The sequence below is a fragment of the Anneissia japonica genome, unplaced genomic scaffold (assembly GCF_011630105.1).
Source record: "Anneissia japonica isolate Jap-2015-1 unplaced genomic scaffold, ASM1163010v1 scaffold6_len129433_cov155, whole genome shotgun sequence".
Taxonomy (NCBI): Eukaryota; Metazoa; Echinodermata; class Crinoidea; order Comatulida; family Comatulidae; genus Anneissia; species Anneissia japonica.
In genome coordinates this window covers 98,382-112,719 of record NW_022752272.1, presented here as the reverse complement: position 1 = coordinate 112,719, position 14,338 = coordinate 98,382, and the positions used below count along the sequence as shown (strand labels likewise).

The 14,338-nt window shown below is 33.0% G+C and overlaps 1 protein-coding gene across 1 annotated transcript in view; it reads left to right on the top strand.

Annotated features, from left to right (window-relative positions):
* LOC117122183 (gem-associated protein 5-like) overlaps window positions 1-14,338 on the top strand; it is a 32,117-nt gene that overhangs the window by 12,427 nt on the left and 5,352 nt on the right. Inside the window, exons 14-25 of the mRNA XM_033267691.1 lie at window positions 150-266; window positions 989-1,096; window positions 2,315-2,452; window positions 2,911-3,058; window positions 3,697-3,816; window positions 4,853-5,063; window positions 5,523-5,646; window positions 6,103-6,278; window positions 7,194-7,356; window positions 9,160-9,892; window positions 12,865-13,102; window positions 13,642-13,834. Of these exons, the coding sequence (XP_033123582.1) occupies window positions 150-266; window positions 989-1,096; window positions 2,315-2,452; window positions 2,911-3,058; window positions 3,697-3,816; window positions 4,853-5,063; window positions 5,523-5,646; window positions 6,103-6,278; window positions 7,194-7,356; window positions 9,160-9,892; window positions 12,865-13,102; window positions 13,642-13,833 (2,468 nt within the window). The 3' untranslated portion in view covers window position 13,834. The remainder of the gene's footprint in view (window positions 1-149; window positions 267-988; window positions 1,097-2,314; window positions 2,453-2,910; window positions 3,059-3,696; window positions 3,817-4,852; window positions 5,064-5,522; window positions 5,647-6,102; window positions 6,279-7,193; window positions 7,357-9,159; window positions 9,893-12,864; window positions 13,103-13,641; window positions 13,835-14,338) is intronic.

Sequence of the window (14,338 nt, the reverse complement as noted above, 5' to 3'; positions counted from 1 at the left end):
CTACCATACTGTATGTAGTTTGTTAGAGGGTAGAATGTTGTTAACATTTTCTTACCTTAGCCCATGTAAGGCCAGGTTAAAATTTAGCGAAAATTGTCAATATCAGGCTAGGACTACTAATTATTTTCATTTTTCATTTTTGTTGATAGCTGATGGTAGAAAAAGGAGGAAGGTGAAGTCATTGTTCCCTGTCAGTGGAAGTTTGGATAACAGAGGCAAGACTTGCCTACAGGAAGACTGTATTACGATTGCTGAAATGAAATATGGTACACCCAACCCTACCACCTCTCATATTAATAAGCTCATCTTCGTTCGTTTATTTATAGATGTACATTCTGCCAAAAACATCAAGAAAAATCTCAAATTCAATTGGATTTGTATATGAATAGCTCATAAAGGGATCAAATAAGTTATCTTTAAACCAGAAACATGTAGAAAAATTTGGATTTACAGGTACACTCATTTTGCCACAAAAGTTCTTGAATTGATTACCAGCCAACTTAAGGGTCTATCAAAAAGAATACAGAAATTTCTTGTCCAATAATTGACATGGACATTTTTTTCTCATAAAAATTATTTTCAATTTTCAATTTCATAGGTTTTGACAGAGAATAAATATTTAAGATCAATTCCCACAATTTTAGGTTTTAATTTTTTATCAGGCAAAATTCTGATTCAGATTATTGTGAAAATGTATACTTCAAGATCTCTCCAACACTCTGGCCATTGCTCATGTTGAACATTCCAATTTTTACATTTGACCGCATGCATGGCATGGAATAATTCTCGTAATAAATATGATAAATCAAAACAAAATAATTGCCACTATCAATATGATTCACTCTTAGCTAAGACATAAACAGTAAATGTCAGTTTATTTCGTAGTGTTACAAAGTCACAGAATTGCCGATTAATGATACATTCAGAATTTTTCTTATGTATAGATCTGGCATTTGGTAATAATTTGAATATTTTAATTAACCACTAGGTGCTCCAGGTCGTAGTTCATCAGACATCCAGGCAGGTTCAGGTGATCATACTCATCTGGGTCTGTTTGCCGGTCGAAGGGAAGTCTATACAATGTTCAGAGAAGAAGGTATATGCATTAAACTGTATTTTGTGACTATTGTGCTTGAATGCAAGCAAATTTTGTTTAAAATACAATCTGCTCCATAATTTTTTTTTTGATTTTGATGTGTTTTGTGTCAGGAAAATATCATAGGAAAGATGTTTTACCCTACCTAATTTGATGGCATTATATTTTAAAGGGATTCTCAAAGAGAGAAGAAGCATCCTAATTGTAAATAGATCTGAGACCTTTTTTAGAAGCATATTCATTATATACAATTACTCCACACACCACTTAATTTGGCATCACCTCCTTTAGCCATTTTTTACATTAGTTGTATAATAGTTTGTAAAGTAAATGGTGAGCAATAACATATAATGTACTTTAAAGGCAAGACTTTTTTATACCTTGTTTTGTTTTCACCGCCGCCTGCAAATAATGATGAATTTGAATAAAAATAGAATTTGATTTTTGGTAAATTAGCGTACCCGCTGTCACGAAAAAATGGAAATTTCAGAAAAAAATTAAGTTTTTCTTTATTTTTATTATGCCCTCCGCTGCCTTGAAATCTCCAAAGATAAGATATGTATATTTTTTCCTGATTATATAAATTTAAAGCATTTAATCATCCCATTATAACACTATTTACATTTACCGATAAAATTTTATTTTTATTTTCTCCTCCGCCTGGATATTTTTTTAAAACTATTTGCTAAATAAGAAAACCAAACTTTATTTTAATTTTTTTTTCACCCTACTCTAATGATCTTTAAACAAAATAAGTTCGCGAAACAAAGAATAAAAAAAGTCTTTCCTTATTGTCATAATCCTAATGCATCAATAAAAATGTATGAACAAAATATCAGACAGGAAAGTATAATACATAATCCAAGTATTGAAATACACGCCATCGTGTTGGGATTCAATATTTCGACATTAATTATGATTCCTGATGATGACATAATTATTGTCGAAATATTGAATCCCAACACGATGGCGTGTATTTCAATACTTGGAGTATGTATTATACTTTCTTATCTGAGATTAATCAGTGGACCTTTCGGTTTTTGGAAAATATCAGACAGGTTATAGAAAATATGAAAATATATACACATGATAAACAACAAAATTAAAAATTGTCTCAAAGTGGTGAAATGTGTAATTAAATGCATTATTATAATTTTTACTTAAAACCTTTCAATCTGTTCATGTATCAATTCTACATATTGTGATTTATCTTGATAGAAAAGTACCATGTAGATGCAGGCAACCCCGAGTCTTATTACTGCTTGGAGCTTTGGAAAGGAAATATTGTAGGAGTACTCCACAAAGCAACTGAAAAACAACAACTCACAGACCACTTGGTGGCGATGTCAACATTAGGTAAGGTTGTGGCATGTACTATAAGGTGCTTGCCAGCTAGTCTCAATATCATTAGTTGATCTTAGTCTACATTTTAAGGGTTTTGCTCATACTTCATAAGCAACTCATGATCAACCGACTGAAATTCAGTGGTAAAGCAACACAATGCGGCACATGCAACAAATGGTATTCAACATGAGCAGCTCAAACTGCCACCACTAATAATCTGATGATGGTGGTGATATATTTGTTGTAAGACAGTCATACAACCTTTGAAAAAATGCAGTGCGTGCCTGGCCAAACTGGTATCTGCCTATCAATAACATAGGATTGGAGTGTGCCCTCACTTAAATGACTAAACAAATATGCATTTTATCAAGTCTTAATGTATACACTGCTTTATTTTTATGATTTAATTGATCAACTGCTGCTGGATGAGGTTTTTTTTTAAAGGTAACATATATCGATTATGTAACTAGGTGGTCATGATGTGTTCCTGGCGACTGCGGAAGCCTACGCTAAGCAACTTGTACATTTGGAATTCTATTCCAAAGCAGTCAGTTACTACCTTGCCTGCCATAAGGTGTATGAGGCAATTGATGTTCTGTGTCAGCACAAGAGACACAGGTAATCCAGCATAATGTAGTATTACATAATTATTAAATATTTTAATGTAGTGTAAGAATGGGTAGACACAAAATATACATTAAATATTAAGAAAAATGTGTATATAAACTCATTACTACACACCTAAATAGGTCCTTGTCTTTTAATTGGTAGCTTTTTCATCACATAACATAGGGTCTTTACACCATTTAATGGCAAAACAATCACACCTTTTGATTTGAATCACTCATTATAAAAAATTAGTATTTTTGTTCCATTTGCTTTGTCCCATTGCATGCCCTCTAACACAATTTTTGATTGGCTGAAGCAACATGGACTGTTCCATGTAGAATAAAGGTAGACCTAAATATTTTTTTTCTCCATAAAATAACAAATTAAGATCTATATTCGGTGATTTTTAAAGCAAAATAATGAATGTTTCATATTTGTGCAATGCAAAGAAAATTTTCATTCAGTAAAATATCAATCCATTCGACTTGGCGCCAGCTCATTTAATGGAACAGACAATCTTTTCAATATTTCTTCCATTGCACTGATAAACATTCATTATTTGTAGACAAAAGCTTGCATCAATTTGTTTATAACTTCATTTGTGCTCTTTGAGGTTCCTTTATGTATATTTTGTTCTCATTTTGTAGGGAAGCTTTAAGCTTAGCATGTGTTCGTCTGTCACCGTCAGACCCAGTATTACATGATTTGTACAAAGTTTGGGCCCAGACTTTAGAATCAGACGGAAACTATGAGCAAGCTGCTAAATGGTAAATTTAAGTTTAAAATTATTAGTTTACACTATATTTACTGAAGTGTTTGATTATAATGTTTTCGGTCATTCGATTTTTCTTAACAATGTAGATTATTTTTTTTTTCTGTTATAAAAACATGAATATAGTTATTGGGTTAATAAAGGACCTTGAAAATGGAAAATGGAAGACAGCATCCTTTACTACCCGCCACTTTACCTTCACTTTATTTTTTTTTCCATTTTTGTCTTGCTATTGGATAGCGACTATCTGTCACTTGTATCACTAGAGTACCTGTGAGTACTGTTCCAGTTGGCCACATGTCTCAAATTGCTCGAGAACCGTGTAGTGATACTGGTTCATTCCTAATTTGATTCTCTGGTAAATTGTTACTGGTTAGTTTTAGGATAGTTCTTGGGTTTTTACAGTTTTTTTTCTTTTTCTTTAAGCACTTTGAGATGATTTTGAATTGTGTAAGTCGCTATACAAAATGTTTTCAATTTCCATTTCTGTAGCGCCATACCACAGGCTTCCCAAGTTCAGAGAATCTGCTTAAGGGAGATATGGTATAGTTTATTTCATTATGAGTTCTTTGGTTAATTTCAATGGTACATTATGGCTCATGGTTTAGTAAATTAATCTATTTAAATTTCCTAATTTCTTGTCTTTGAAATGTATATGAAATTTATAGAAACTGATGTCTGTTGTGATGTCTGTCTGTCAGTTAGCAAAATATGCAAAAACTAATGATTGGATCATCATAAAATTTAGTGGATTGGTACATAATTATCGAAGAAAAACACCATTCAATTTTCGAAAGAGGAGGTCAAAGAATAACGTACCTGAAAACGACAGGTGATCCCAGTATTTTTTTGAGGGTATGCTGCAATTTCATCCATTGTACACAGCCTGCTTATTGTTATTCAGGCACAGGGCGAAAGTACGCATTCTATGGAGAGACTGCTCTTTTTCGTTGTTATTTTTATTTATTTCATTATTATGTGATCTAATTATTGCAAAGAATTTAGTATATTGATATTTTACTATTTTGTAGCTATATGCAAATTGGTGAGCCAGCCTCAGCTGTCCGACTTCTAGCAAGGAAGGGTGACAGACCATCCCTGACAACTGCCCTCAAGGTTGCTACGATTACAAACGAGATGGATGTGGCAACCATGTTGATTTCTTCTTTTGTTTTTGAATGTTTACAGACTAATGATTGGACTGAAGCTCGATCAGTTATTGAAACAATCAAAGATATGCAGGTAAAAATGTTTTAATTGTTTTCTCTTATGTTACTGATCCTTACTGATACTACAATTGAGAAGAGTGAAAATAATTGTTATTTATGAGTATTTCAATCAGTTTTTATAAATTGGTAATTAACTTTTTACCTTTATTTTAACACATTTTAGATTTCTTTTTTAGTCATTATTCACCAAGATGTTTGCAGCAAAAAACCTACCTTCCTCCCTTGTCAGTTTTTTCTTGCTGGATAGGATGACAGACTGATCATATTCCTACTTTGTAATTTTTTTTCTTCCTGGATATGGTGATGAACTAATAATTCTTTTTATGAGGACTAAAGAAATAACTAAATATTAACAACACAATAATCAAATCAACAATATGTTAATACTGTATAAATTCAATATGAAAAATATTTATAAAATCCGATTACACTTTTATATAAACATTGTTCTCATTTGTTATCTCATTTCCAGCATTTTGAAATCCTATTGGATGTTCATGAAATTCTTGTGAAATGCTTGCAAGATGATAATTCATTTATCCTTGGTGAATCAAAAATCACATTTACAGCAGTGGATATGTTAAAGTACAGTAATGGTCAGTATTTTAATAATAATTATCTATGTTATATACCTATCTGTCTATGCTAGTATTTTTACTAATTGGACATTTTTAAATCTAATCATCCTTATGCTTTATATGCTTTGGTTAGTGCTGATGTAATGCATTGCCTCAATGGAAGTTTCCAGATTCTCAAATCAGTCGAAACAACTGACCAATCATGACAGAGCCAGGAATAGCGTGTGTCTAACAAGCCCACGTGCTGACCCACTTGCATATGTTTGCATATGTTTTAACACTGTTAAATTTGCGTGGCTTAGTGAAAATTCACTGGTTCATGGGACTTAAAATTGAGGCCTTGTTTGGAGTTAATGAATGGTCAAAGGTCTATGAATGTGCACTTGTCTTATCACATGTAACTGTCTAAATATTATTGTATATTGAATCTTCCATCTGTTAAAATATATGTTAACAACTTGAATCTATTTGTAGTGACTGATTTCTCAAGGTGGCCCTTTTTTGAAATAGATGGCAGACCTTGTCTTCAATCCATCATCCACAAGCTGCGTCACAAGAAGCATGTTGGAGATGACTTCTCCTGGCAATCTGTGTATGATAATCTCCTCAGGTGTCGACAATCTATCGGTGGAACTATGATGACTTCTCAGGTACCTTGTTGTGATTCAACCTTTTGAGATTTAGTCATTGAAATAAACTTATTATACTAATATTTAATCATGATGGCTGTCATTACACTCTTTTATGTGGATTTCAGTACACATTTCAAGAAGTGTAGAACTCAAGATTCAAGAGATGTATTTATTTATTTGTCAAACAAAAGTAATATTATAAACATTGTTTGAAACTTTGGTTGATTATACTTGCATTATATTACATAACATTGTCCAAAATCTGTTACTAAAATAATCAATATAACATACACACACTGCACTGATTACAACCATTGATAAAATGTTAATATGTACATGTAGTTAAAGGCGTGTTAAAATTAAAATACCAAGAGGTGGTAAAATATTAAAACAACATTAAAAGCAGTTAAAAATTGAAAAGTAGCTTAAAAAAATAATTAAAGTTTTACATTTTGTGCTTGTTGAGTTGAACAAGATGCTAGAACATTTAATAAGAAATAAAGAAGACGTTTGGTGGCTTCTGCTAGGGAGCTTTAAAGTCAGATGAGAACATGAACCTGCAAAAAAATTGTTGTTGGGCATCCTGTTTTTTATGCATAAAATATATTTGGCTTAAATCATGGCCTAACATAAAAACTAAATGAATTTAAATGCTGCTCAGAAGATTTTATATGACTCCATTATGTCCTAGGCTTTACTGTTGTTGTGCAATCAAAAGCTCCCTAATGCCAATAGTATTGGCATACAAATGGATGAATACCACTATGAGTATAATCATAGTGGTACAGTATGTATGACCTGCATTTGCACAATAAACATCCAATCAGAATTTGTATTTTGAAGTAAATTCAGGCACTTTGCTGAATTTACGTAGGCTACAGCACTGGAAGCTTAGCATCAACCTATAAGTATACTGTTTTTTGTTTCTTTTAGGTGTTAGTGCAAGTAGCTATTGATGTGACCTTAGGTCAGCTGTCAATCATGTTAGACTGTCCATTGAAGGCTTCTGAGCATTGGTTACAGGCGGTTACACTCTGCTACAATGATGGCTACTATGAAATTGCAAAAGTTATATTTGGACTCATTTTCACAAAAGGTTTGAACATTTTTTACCATAGCTATTTAATATCTGAGTTAATATGTGCTACACAATTTAACCAACATTATTACAATTAGCAGTGTTATTACAATTAGCATACTTTTATGCTATTTTAATTCTAGTTAAGAAGAATTTAGTTCGGAACAAGTCATCACATATATTTCAACATCTTCAAAACTAAAACTGTAAAATATCAAAACACATCTAATTCAGACTGTTTCACTTTTCTTGACTCCGCCCACAATACTTATTAACTTAAAATAAAAGAAGCCCTCTACATTGCATGGGGAAATCTGTCACTGAACAAACAAACAACTCATTACAATATCACTCTCTCATTCTAATTCCTATATACATGACTTATCATAATATTCCTGACCTCTATATACATGACTTGCTTGTTGTGTCTTACACTTGACTGGTAGTATTTAAACCGTTAGTAGAATAAGCATTATTACCTGATAATGACGTGGGACACGTCAAATCATGTCATTCATAAGTTTCATATATTTTAATTCTACAATTATCAATTATTATTATCCTTTATTATTTAGTTCTGCCCTGTAACGTAATCCTATTGTTAGTGCAATTAATATACATAAACGATGTTACTAGACTGTTTGTTAGGTTTTTTTTTTTTACTCTTGGAGACAGCAGCCATAGATGGCTAATGAAAAAACTAAATTATTGAACCGTTTCTACTGCAGTATTTTAGTCAATGTAATTTAAAATTATTCCTAAGCTGTGTCCAGACTATCAAATTTTCTTTGACAAAAACTGTTGTATGTCCATATATAGTCATGATGTGCCTATATTTGGTCATGATGTGATGTCATCATGACCATATTTAGGCATTTCACATGTTTTTTTCAAATTTTATTTGTCTGTTATTAGATGCTTTACGCGTTTTAATTCTAAATCTGTTTAAACTTGTTAAAAAAATAATAAAACCTACATTCTGTAAATGTTATTTCAAATCTAAGAAGACCAGAATTATCATTACAATTTGTTTTGTTTTTTTAACCTATTTAATTTCAGTGCGTAGAGTTCTTATCACGCCATCTTAATCTCTCCGCCACACAGTGTAGCTCACGCAACCACGTTGGACCGTAGTAAACTTTATGCAAGTATTAGCTGAGAAATCGCTGTTTTTCTGTCAACTTTACACCAGCACGAGCCGCCTATAGGCGAGGCCTATCGGCGAGAACTGCCGCCTATCCTTTACCATTAGTCGATGTGTGTCAGATCGAGTAAATGTCTCTAAAGAAATGGGCGTTCCGACGAGACCTCTCATCTAATCAAATTGATTTTTAGCTTAACAGACAGCTTGATTAGTCTATTTTACATACCGAAACTGCCGTTAAAATCGGCCCCCTGGTTCAGAAGTTAGAGTGATTTTTGTAAACATGATCGCAAAATTGTGTAAACAGATAGGAGTTAATACACTGGGCGATCGCCAACTGACTTGGCTTAAAAAAAAGATTCCGACGACACCTCATTGATTTTAAAATTAAAAATAACATGACATTATAGCTGAATAAATAAGGAACAAGTTTCAAAAACTGCCAAAAAAATCGGTCTAATATTAACAAAGATACGTTAAAAAAACTGCTCAAAAAGGGCTGATTTTCAGCGATTTCTCACCGTTTAGCGATTTCGGGCCGGATTTTTGGAACACAAAACAAATTGTAATGTTAGGAGCAAATCATTATTATTAAACTTTTTATTTCCATCATTGTTAATATTAGTAAGTTAGTACAGTATAGATGAATTGGTGATGTGTGTTTTATTTTCCTGCAGGTCAAATGGAAAGCTATGGTGGTTTTAGTCAAAATTATGAAGCAATAGAAGATTTAGAGGGCAGGTGCTTGTATGGGTACTTTACTTGTTCTGTGCTCTACAATGTTTGGTGGGGCTACAGCATGTCTCATCGTAACTCAAATGCTACGGTGCTTGACAGTAAGCTTGAAGAAACCCAAACCAAAGATGCAGTCATCATATCCACAGACAAGTCAGGCCAGTACATCCCAGAGAAACAGACAGACATTGGAAGCTTGCTGTCAACATTGTTTGATATTTCAAATGTGTTATTGTCAGGTCCTCATTTTCAGTTGTGGAAATTAAGAAATGGTCTGAAATATATCAAGGAGGCTGTTAGTAAGCTGCTTAGTAGACACAATGAACATTTAGTGGATCCATGTAGAGGAATCCAGAATGCTGACATAATAGATGATGCTAACAATGGTTTAGAAAGTAGAAAACCAGTTGGTGAATCTAAAGTTGACACAAGAAATATTTCACTAGAAGAGAAACTAACATGTACTAATAATATTGAAACTACACAAGATGCATGTAGTTCTCAGACAGCAAGCAATTCTCAAGACTCTGAAAAGAAATACAATAATCAGTCACATGACATTAACATTAATACATCATCAAATCAAACTGAAACAAAAGGAGGTGGTGACCTGATGGCGAGTACTGAAGCAGAATTACAGACTAACCTGTCGACCAATGACAACACTGAAGAGAAATTAAAGAGTAATATGTCCATCAATCAGAATGCTGATGCAGAATCACAGAGTAATTTGTCTACCAATCAGAACACTGAAATAGTGCTACAGGATATTAAAAGGTATGACCTGCCAGAAAAATGGGATGATTACCCACTGGATGAAAAGTATGCACACCCTGCAGTTACATTGGCAATGCTAACAAAAGAGCAAGCAAAAATTCTTGATGCACTGGAAGGGATACCAGATAACATGAAGGTAGGTCTGATGTAATAAAATATTCAGTCATAAATATAAACATATTAAAGCTTCTTCTCATTAATATAAGCTTCATAATCCTTAGTGCAGGGGTTCAAAGTTGGAAGACGTTACTTCCAGGAAATCTGGTTAAATGTAATTTTATTTTGCTGCGCATGGTGATACGATCGGCACTGACTTCTGTGAGACAATAATTAAAAGTAGTAAAAACATGCAGAATATAGGTCTCATCTTTTCCACCAGAGTTTCCATGGTCTCTTGTCTAATTAGATAAATGACGATAAACGACATTTGTCATCTTTGACCATAGAAAAGTGGTCTTTTATTGGAGGTGGTGTTTAAGAGGAGTGGTCTTTAATTAGAGGGAGGCCTGTATTTTGAATTTCCAGGAGATTTTATTTTCCGGAAGATTCTTGCTTGCTTGCAGGAGGCTGTCCCCTGATTTTCGGTAAACTCCTGCTGTTGTGGGAGACTTAGGACCCAGTTATGATTTTTTCCTTATTACCTCTTATCATCTCTACCTCTGGTTTTACTTTCAGGAACATAGTTTCCCCTGTCCAATGGAGGCTGCAATGTTGCTGGTTTATTTTTCTCATCACTTGAGTCTTAAATACAGAGCAAATTCTGAAGTACAAAGACTGTGTCAAAAGGCCATTCAACAAGGAGAGCAGTTTGCTGTCACCAAAATGCAGAAGAAATACTTTGAGAAATACAGTAGATTTATTTTTTAACCAGAAAATCTTTAATGATAGAGGTTATGATTTGATTTGTATACGGTCTTCAGTGGTATATTCAATTCAATTTCGTTGCAGTTATGTTTTGCCATTGCTTGCATATATTAGCCATTCCTTTTTCCCCCATCATTTGTTATGCCATCCATCTGTCCTTAGCTCTTGATATATTTGGTGCCAATTATTATGTGAAGTCCCACCACAAGTAGGTTACATGGTTGGAAAAATCAAAGATTGAGATAACATATTTTAACTTTACATTATAAGCTTTAATTTGGTTGTTCTAAGGATAAGTAGATCCAGAGATGCGAGCATTGCAAGTTAAGATGCATGGAAACCTGGTCTTGAGAAAATCAGTCTCAATGTTACTAAACTGTACAACTATATGACTAGTAAGAAAATTAACTCAAATGGTAGCTATCATAAAATATAAGTACCAAAGTATTTAAAAGAAATTATGAGTTACACTTAACAAAGCAAAAGGTGACAAAAATTAAAATAATAATAACAGTAATAAGAGTAAAAAAAAAAATATTCAGTATTACAATTATTGAATAATAAAAATAAAAATATTTAAACATTTGTTAATTTGTATTATTATATTATGCTTTGTTGAAAAGAAATTTACTTTTTTTTTGGTGTAGCATTGTTAAAACTCACACTATAGATTTCAAAATAACATTTCACTATACACGTGTGCAGGATCATAAGATTAAAAAAAATATCAAATTTTCTTGAAATAATGAAAAAATGAATATATACTTATTGGGTCATGCCAACAGTTGGAAAAACTTCCATCAACTAATATACTGTAGTTATTGGTGAATTCCAAGTTGACTGCTGTGCATACAAAGTCTGGGAGTCACTATCATTTACTTATAAAAAGCATCTCTTCAGAGATCTTGTCACGTTTGGTATAAGTTAATTTGTGGGACTTTTTGCACATCGATAAATGAATATAAAATGGCAAAATAAATTATAAAGCAACCTGCACAACTGTACCAGATAAAGCACTTGTTGCTATTAAACTTGAATGTTTTAATTTTGAATTAAGAAGTCTTGTCTTAAAAACACATAGTGGCATACACAGAAATGCACTGGCCAAACAGGTTTAACATTTTATTTCATACGGTATTATTGTAAGTAACGGCTGACTGCACCACCTGGTCTCTCACTGTACAGACTTCTTGCCATCAACCAATGGTGGGTGGTGATGTTGAAGGCGAAGTTGAAGATTAGAACTATATTTATACAGACTATATACAGAAGCACTGAAGTTTTATACAGTACATATAAATCATGAAATCATTTAATCTCTTGGTTACGAATATCATTAGATTTAGTCTTCCTGGAAATTGGGACGGCCTCCCGTACTGTACTCCCACAAGCAGGTAAGAATCTCTAGCAAGTTCATAATATTTGCATGAAATTAAATGTGTGTAGGGGGACCCCCCCCCCCCCCCGCGCATTTACATGTTTTATCAATATGGTAATACATTTCAATTCCTCACTAATTTTTCAAAGTTATAAATAAAAATTCTGAGAGTGCCATTTCTGAAAACCTCTCTTTTGGTCCCTCTATTTCAAATTATTATTATTATTATTATTATATTGTTATTGTGAATAACAGTCTTTCTTAGGCTCATTTCAAATGCAAATGGATTATACAATATAACAACTGGTAAAGATTCTATATTTAACAACATAATCGGTATACATTTTGTATGAAACTGGAATATTCAATAATTACCCAACTATGCTTCACAGAGCATGCTATTATAAATATTGTAATACATTCCATTCTAGAGTTTGCATAACAGTGTTTTTTTAGGCCCATGTCAAATGCAAATGGATTGCAAAATATACACAACTGGTAAAGATTCTATGATATTTAACAACATAACCGGAAGTATACATTTTGTACAAACGAAACTGGATAATAATTGCTGGGTGATGCATCCATGCAATAAAGACATTGAAAACTGTCTCTTATACACATCTAAATTAAAGAGTAATATGTCCATCAATCAGAATGCTGATGCAGAATCACAGAGTAATTTGTCTACCAATCAGAACACTGAAATAGTGCTACAGGATATTAAAAGGTATGACCTGCCAGAAAAATGGGATGATTACCCACTGGATGAAAAGTATGCACACCCTGCAGTTACATTGGCAATGCTAACAAAAGAGCAAGCAAAAATTCTTGATGCACTGGAAGGGATACCAGATAACATGAAGGTAGGTCTGATGTAATAAAATATTCAGTCATAAATATAAACATATTAAAGCTTCTTCTCATTAATATAAGCTTCATAATCCTTAGTGCAGGGGTTCAAAGTTGGAAGACGTTACTTCCAGGAAATCTGGTTAAATGTAATTTTATTTTGCTGCGCATGGTGATACGATCGGCACTGACTTCTGTGAGACAATAATTAAAAGTAGTAAAAACATGCAGAATATAGGTCTCATCTTTTCCACCAGAGTTTCCATGGTCTCTTGTCTAATTAGATAAATGACGATAAACGACATTTGTCATCTTTGACCATAGAAAAGTGGTCTTTTATTGGAGGTGGTGTTTAAGAGGAGTGGTCTTTAATTAGAGGGAGGCCTGTATTTTGAATTTCCAGGAGATTTTATTTTCCGGAAGATTCTTGCTTGCTTGCAGGAGGCTGTCCCCTGATTTTCGGTAAACTCCTGCTGTTGTGGGAGACTTAGGACCCAGTTATGATTTTTTCCTTATTACCTCTTATCATCTCTACCTCTGGTTTTACTTTCAGGAACATAGTTTCCCCTGTCCAATGGAGGCTGCAATGTTGCTGGTTTATTTTTCTCATCACTTGAGTCTTAAATACAGAGCAAATTCTGAAGTACAAAGACTGTGTCAAAAGGCCATTCAACAAGGAGAGCAGTTTGCTGTCACCAAAATGCAGAAGAAATACTTTGAGAAATACAGTAGATTTATTTTTTAACCAGAAAATCTTTAATGATAGAGGTTATGATTTGATTTGTATACGGTCTTCAGTGGTATATTCAATTCAATTTCGTTGCAGTTATGTTTTGCCATTGCTTGCATATATTAGCCATTCCTTTTTCCCCCATCATTTGTTATGCCATCCATCTGTCCTTAGCTCTTGATATATTTGGTGCCAATTATTATGTGAAGTCCCACCACAAGTAGGTTACATGGTTGGAAAAATCAAAGATTGAGATAACATATTTTAACTTTACATTATAAGCTTTAATTTGGTCGTTCTAAGGATAAGTAGATCCAGAAATGCAAGCATTGTAAGTTAAGATGTATGGAAATCTGGTCTTGAGAAAATCAGTCTCAATGTTACTAAATTGTACAACTATACGACTAGTAAGAAAATTAACTCAAATGGTAGCTATCATAAAATATAAGTACTAAAGTATTTAAAAGAAATTATGAGTTACCCTTAACAAAGCAAAAGGTGATGAAAATCAAAATAATAC